This window comes from Lithobates pipiens, unplaced genomic scaffold (assembly GCF_037356315.1).
Source record: "Lithobates pipiens isolate NorthernLeopardFrog02 unplaced genomic scaffold, aLitPip1_a1.2 Scaffold_18, whole genome shotgun sequence".
Lineage (NCBI taxonomy): Eukaryota > Metazoa > Chordata > Amphibia > Anura > Ranidae > Lithobates > Lithobates pipiens.
Genome location: NW_027507758.1, coordinates 275,150,220 through 275,157,343, shown reverse-complemented (window position 1 = coordinate 275,157,343; position 7,124 = coordinate 275,150,220). Strand labels below are relative to the sequence as shown.

At 41.1% G+C, this 7,124-nt stretch overlaps 1 protein-coding gene across 1 annotated transcript; it reads left to right on the top strand.

Annotated features, from left to right (window-relative positions):
• Positions 1-218: 218 nt before the first annotated feature.
• LOC143986702 (SCAN domain-containing protein 3-like) lies at positions 219-2,093 on the top strand. The gene has a single exon (XM_077485110.1). It carries the CDS (start codon positions 219-221, stop codon positions 2,091-2,093), a length of 1,875 nt encoding a protein of 624 aa, XP_077341236.1.
• Positions 2,094-7,124: the final 5,031 nt, after the last annotated feature.

Sequence of the window (7,124 nt, the reverse complement as noted above, 5' to 3'; positions counted from 1 at the left end):
GGCCGCAGCAGTGGCAATTCCAATCTGAAGACAGGCCGCAGCAGTGGCAATTCCCATCTGAAGACAGGCCGCAGCAGTGGCAATTCCCATCTGAAGACAGGCCGCAGCAGTGGCAATTCCCATCTGAAGACAGGCCGCAGCAGTGGCAATTCCCATCTGAAGACAGGCCACAGCAGTGGCAATTCCCATCTGGTGGCAGGCTTTGCCAACTAGCCAAAATGAGTAAAAAACAAATGTCACTGCAGAGCTTTTTTGAAAAGGGGCAAAGACCCAATGATGAGACAACAGAAGACTGTTCTAAGACTGCAAACAAAAAGAAAGCTGCATTTAAAAGAAAATACCAAGAGTCCTATTTAAATTATGGGTTCATTGCATCAGGTGATTCACATTCTCCAAACCCGCTTTGTATAATATGTGGTGAGCGGCTATCCAATGAAGCCATGAAACCTTCAAAACTGCTTCGCCATATGGAGACCAAACACCCTTCATTAAAAGACAAGCCGGTTGAGTTTTTCAAAAGAAAAAAACGTGAACACGAAGGACAGAAGCAATTATTGAAGACCACCTCTTCGATAAATGCGTCTGCATTGAGAGCCTCATTCTTAGTGGCTAACCGTATTGCTAAATCTAAGAAACCATTTACAATCGGAGAACAGTTGATCCTGCCTGCTGCAAAGGACATTTGCCGTGAAATTTTAGGAGAGGCTGCGGTTGAAAAGGTGGCGCATGTTCCTCTTTCGGCTAGCACTGTAGCTAGACGAATAAATGAAATTGCAGAGGATATTGAAACGCAACTGATAGAGAGAATTAAGGAGTCACCATGGTATGCCATACAAGTCGATGAGTCTACTGATGTTGACAACAAGGCAACAATGCTTGTTTTTGTTCGATATGTTTTCCAGGAGGATGTCCATGAGGATATGCTATGTGCACTCTTCTTGCCGACCAACACCACAGCTGCAGAATTGTTCAATTCTTTAAATGAGTATATGTCAGGAAAACTGAATTGGTCGTTTTGTGTTGGTGTATGCACGGATGGAGCTGCTGCCATGACTGGGCGGCTTTCTGGTTTTACCACTCGGGTCAAGGAGGTTGCTTCCGAATGTGAGTCTACGCACTGTGTCCTCCATAGAGAAATGCTGGCTAGCCGAAAAATGTCACCTGAACTGAACAACGTTTTGCAGGCTGTGATTAAAATAATCAACCACATTAAAGTACATGCCCTTAACTCACGTCTGTTCGAACAGCTCTGTGAGGAGATGGATGCAGAGCACACTCGTCTTCTCTTATACACAGAAGTGAGATGGCTTTCTAAAGGTAGATCACTGAGCAGAGTGTTTGAGTTACGAGAGCCGCTCCAGAGATTTCTTTCTGAAAAACAGTCACCACTTGCAGCACATTTCAGTGTCACAGAATGGGTCACAAAACTTGCTTACTTGTGTGACATATTTAACCTGCTCAACGAACTCAATCTGTCACTTCAGGGGAGAATGAGAACTGTGTTTAAGTCTGCTGATAAAGTGGCTGCATTCAAAGCCAAACTGGAATTATGGGGGCGACGAGTCAACAATAATATTTTTGACATGTTTCCAACCTTATCAGAGCTTTTGAAAGAGACTGAGCCAGAACCTTCTTTCACACAGCTGGTGCATGATCACCTCTATCAGCTTTCAAATGAATTTGAGCATTATTTCCCATCCTCAAAAGACCCCCGAATTGGGAAGGAATGGATCCGTGACCCATTTGTGAATAAGCCAGGTGAATCCACTCTGTCCGTGCTAGAAGAGGATCAACTGCTTGAGATCGCAAATGATGGTGGCCTTAAAAGTATGTTTGAGACGACTTCAAACCTCCATACGTTCTGGATTAAAGTCAAGGCAGAATATCCTGCAATTGCCACAAAAGCGCTGAAAAGCTTGCTGCCATTTCCAACATCCTATCTTTGTGAAGCTGGATTTTCTGCAGTGACAGCAACCAAAACAAGATTACGGAGCAGACTGGACATAAGCAACACACTTCGAGTGTCACTGTCTCCTATCACCCCAAGATGGGACCGCCTAGTTGCAGTAAAACAAGCTCAGGGATCCCACTGATTCTGCATTATGGTGAGTAGAACTATTTCATTTTATATTCCAATGTAATAGAAATAACGTGCTTCAGTCACCCTGACACCATAACACTGTTTAGTTGCAGGGAAACAAGCTTGGGGCTCCCACTGATTCTACATTACATTGAGTGGAACTATATAATCATTGTATTATATTGTAATAATATAAATAATGCACTTCAATCGTCCCGATATTATGGTATCAGGATGATTGAACCGATAACGCACCACATCGCGATTCCTCCCCCCCCACCGGGCCTTGGAAAAATATTCTTCCACAAAACCGGGCCTTGGTGCCAAAAAGGTTGGGGACCACTGTGTTACATAACTCCCCGATCTGGGTAGACATAATGTGGTTTAGGAAAATAGAGGTATTATTCCGAGCACTTATATGGAAAGGGGGAGTATCCAGGATAGCTCTACAAACTTTGCAATTACCTACAAGAAAAGGAGGAATGGCAGTTCCACATCCAAGGAGCTACTTTTTAGCTGCTCAATTACAACACTTGGATATGAGTGAGGAGATGGGTGGAGGAATTAATAGGGTCTTAATATTAATGGAGACACCCCATAAGAATATGGTAGAAGCTCTGGAGGCAAACTCATTTCCCCAAAAAAAAATACCCACAATAAAATTAGTAGTAAAGGTGTGGAAGGCAGTTAAGGCGATTAAAGGCCTGGGAGGCTTAACTCAGTACACCCCATTGTGGGATAACCGGAACCTGCAGGAAATGGAAGAAATAGGGGTATATAAAGATTGGGAAGTCAAAGGGATAGATAAGTTGGCCCAGTTATATACAGGGAAAATATTAAAAACATTTAGCGCTTTAAGATCAGAGTTTGATATATCCAAACAATCATTTTATAAATACCTTCAAATTAGACATGCCCTAGGGAAACAATTTAATAGGCAAGGTCCTGTGTGGAATAACTCCCCTATTTTTAGCAGATTAAATGCCCCAGTGAGGACAAAAGGATTTATAGCGGATGTATATCCAGTTATATGTGAAGGAAGTATAGGAAGCCCAGAAGGGTTCAAATGCAGAAGGAAATGGGAGGAGGAGTTGGGAATATTTACGGATGAACAGTGGAGGAAAATACTGGAGGATGGTTACTCAATCTCAGTTTCGCCTGCCCAGAAGATGTCACACTTAATGCTGCTGCATAGGGCCTATTATACACCAAAAAGACTGTTTAGTTTCGGACGTAGAGCAGATGATAAGTGCCCTAGATGTCAAGAGTCTGGAGACCTAGCTCACATGTTCTGGCGATGCCCAAAATTGTTTCGCTACTGGTCAGAGATTGTTATCACCTTGAATGAAACATTTGGTGTAACGATCAGGGGGGATCCCAGGATATGTGTGCTGGGCCTGGGTGAAGCAATAGGGAGATCGCGACATACCAATAAAGCAATACTGAGATGTTTGTTTCAGGCAAGAAAATTGTTAGCTCAAAGGTGGCAAGCAAAAAATGCTCCTTCAGTAGCGGACTGGCAGATAGCAATTATGGAGACAATATGGAAGGAGAGGGTGATATATTTGAGGAGAGGAAATTTTAAAGAATTTAAAAAGATGTGGAAACCCTGGCTGGATAGAATGAGATACCCAGAATGAGGTATGGGAGAGGTGAAAGCTGGGTAGAGAGAGAGGAAGTAGGAGGGGAAGGAGGATTATATGAGTAATGAGTAAAAAGAGGGGTTAGATAGAAGAAACATTGACACATCATGGATAGGAATGTTTTCTAAAGGTTTTTATTACTCACTAAAGTATTATTGTATTTGTAAAGGAGAAATATGTGCTACACATGCTATAGAGAATGTTCTTCTTGCTTATATTTTGTAAAAGTATGTTGAAAATGAATAAAGATTATGAAATTAAAAAAAAAAAAAGAAATATGCATGGGTGCATAAGGCAGAAATGGAATGCTCAAACAGTTAACATTTTCTCCAGGTGTAGACAGGGGATATAGATAATGGCGGGGAGCATGTAGATTGATCATTGTGATTGATGGATAAGATAGATGGTTAAAGATAGATAGATAGATAGATAGATAGATAGATAGATAGATAGATAGATAGATAGATAGATAGATAGATAGAATATTATAGAGGGAGATCAAAGACAGATAAAGAACCAAAGGTGCAAGTAGATTGATCATTGCGATTGATGGATAAGATAGATGGCTAAAGATAGATAGATAGGTAGATAGATAGATAGACAGATAGATAGATAGATAGATAGATAGATAGATAGATAGATAAAGAACCAAAGAAACAGCTGCACATAGATATAAACTGTAACCTCAACTTTTGACTGATTCTGCAGCAAGCCAGAAATCGAGTGTTCAAACAATTCTGCCAGATCCAGTCTTAGCTAGTTTCAACAGTTCTGACAGAGATAGTGAATGAATAAGGTGTGTAGAGACCTAGAGTGGACAAAAGTTTGCATCATATTGGCCCAGATCCCACCCCGCTTCTTCATGGATGGGATAGTCATCATCCTGGAATAGACGCCTTCAAGAACTAGTTCAGGCCAGCTAAGTAAATTGTTTTAAAATATAGCTGGATGCATTCCTAAATGTACAAAATATAGCCGGATACTGACATTTTGAGGAAATAACTCTAGTGGTAGTTGATCCAGGGGTTGCCTCCTGGGTAGGGATGAGCCAAACACCCCGCGGTTCAGTTTGCACCAGAACTTGCGAACATGCAAACACTGTTAAAGTCTATGGGACACAAACGTGAAAAATCAAAAGTGCTCATTTTAACCGGTTTCTGACCGGCTCACATCTATATACAGGGGCATAATGGCTCCCCTGCGCGAAACCCGTTACGGGTATGGGGTTCCTTTAAGAGCCGCCACAGGGCACGCACATGCCTGCTCCATGGCGGGGACCTGACGTGCTTAGCCAGCTGTCGCGATCGCTGCCAACCACGCGTGATCTTGTGCACGAGCACCAGCATGGGAATTTGTGTGTGTAAACACACAAATCCCTGTGCTGTCAGAGGAGAGGAGACATGTTGTTTTTTCCTACTATGTAGGAACAGTGATATGTCTCCTCTCCTACTCAGTCCTATTCCCATCCAGTTAGAACACACTGAGGGAACACACATTTAACCCCTTGATCGCTCCCAGTGTTAACCCCTTCCCTACCAGTTTCATCTACACAGCAATAGGTGCATTTTTATAGCACTGATCACTGTATAAATGTGTCAAAAGTGTCCAATCTGTCCATTGCAATGTTACAATACCACTAAAAATCGCAGCTCATCGCCATTACTAGTAAAAAATAAATAAATAAGTAAAAATGCCATAAAAATGGCATAAATCTTTCCCATAGTTTGTAGACGCAATAACTTTTGCACAAACCAATCAATATACGCTTATTGTGATTTTTTTTAATCAAAAATATGTAAAAGAATATATATCGGCCTAAACAGATGAAGAAATTTGTTTTTTTTTTAAATGGGGGATATTTATTATAGCAAAAAGTAAGAAATATATTTTTTTTTTTTTTTTTAATTTACACTTTTTTTGTGTATAGCACAAAAAATAAAAACCACAGAGGTGATCAAATAGCATCGAAAGAAAGCTCTATTTGTGGGAATAAAAGGATGAAAATTTTGTTTGGGTACAGCATTGCATGACCGCTCAATTGCCAGTTAAAGCAGTGCCAAATTATAAAAAGTGCTCTGCTCAGGAAGGGGGTAAAATCTTCCAGGGGTGAAGTGGTTAAAGGCTTATATGCATGTTATTGCCATAAAAAGTGTTTGTGGACACAGCTATTGCCCCAGGGGACATGTATCAATGCACAAAAAAGTTTTAAAAATGGCAGTTTTTTCAGGAGCAGTGATTTTAAGAATGCTTAAAGTAAAACAATAAAAATGAAATATTCCTTTAAATATCATGCCTGGGGGGTCCCCTTAGTCTGCCTGTAAAGTAGCGCAGTTTAGTAGTTTAGAACAGTACCGCAGCAAAATTACATTTCTAAAGGAAAAAATGTAATTTAAAATTGCTCGCAGCTGTAATGTATTGCCAGATACCGGCAATATACATAAAAAATATTTTAAAAAACAGCGTGTGTCCCCCCCCCAGTCCATACGAAGCTCTTCGGGTCTGGTATGGATATTGAGGTAAACTCCACACTAAAATGCAGTGGGGGTCCCCCCCAAAATACATACCAGACCCAAAGGTCCTGGTATGGATGGGGGGAACCCATGCCATGTTTTTCTTAATTCTGTTATAGGGCTCTCCTCAACCACTTCAATACACTATATTATATATTGTACACTGCACTATATACTCTGCACTGCAGTATATATACTATACGGACTGCACTATATACTCTGCAGAAACATTGGACTTTTTGGACTAGTTTCTTTTTTAACCTAACTATGTAACTATACATGTTTTTTTAGGAGATACTCCCCCATATTGTGCCACACTTTTCTTGGCATGAAGCCCACCTTCTCCACATTTCTGGCCTAAGGCCTATTACCCAGAATAAGGAGATGTCCAGTCCAAAAGGTTTCTCAATGCTTTATTGCATAGTACAACCATGGATCAAAACACTTTTTGAAAACATGGTTCCTTTACAACACAACATACATTCACATAACTCACTGAGCAGAAGTTTGTAGTGCAGAGTACTATTCCTTAGTATGTAACATTTCGAACAGTAGTTCCTCAAGTGCAGAACACTCACATAAATCCTAGAACTGTCACTGCCATTTTCTCAGATGTTACAGCCTCCTTATTCAGTTGTTTCACACTCAGGGTGTGCCTTCTCCTCCCACAAAGGGAGATCCTCCATAGGACCCAGGACCTAATCTAAACTAAGCTATGGGACCGGTCAAAGTGGTAAGATTTCTCTTTCTGTTCCTGATCTGGATACATTGGTGATTCATCCCTACAGAGGGCTCTCTTTTAGTAGATGCACAGACTACATTCTTGCAAGTCAGGATTGTCTTGTTCCCATACCCCCAACCAAATTGGGCCACACCCACAGCTGGCATATA

Bases quoted from the DNA above. Each gene is read 5' to 3' on its own strand.
- LOC143986702 (XM_077485110.1), top strand. From the start codon at position 219: ATGAGTAAAAAACAAATGTCACTGCAGAGCTTTTTTGAAAAGGGGCAA.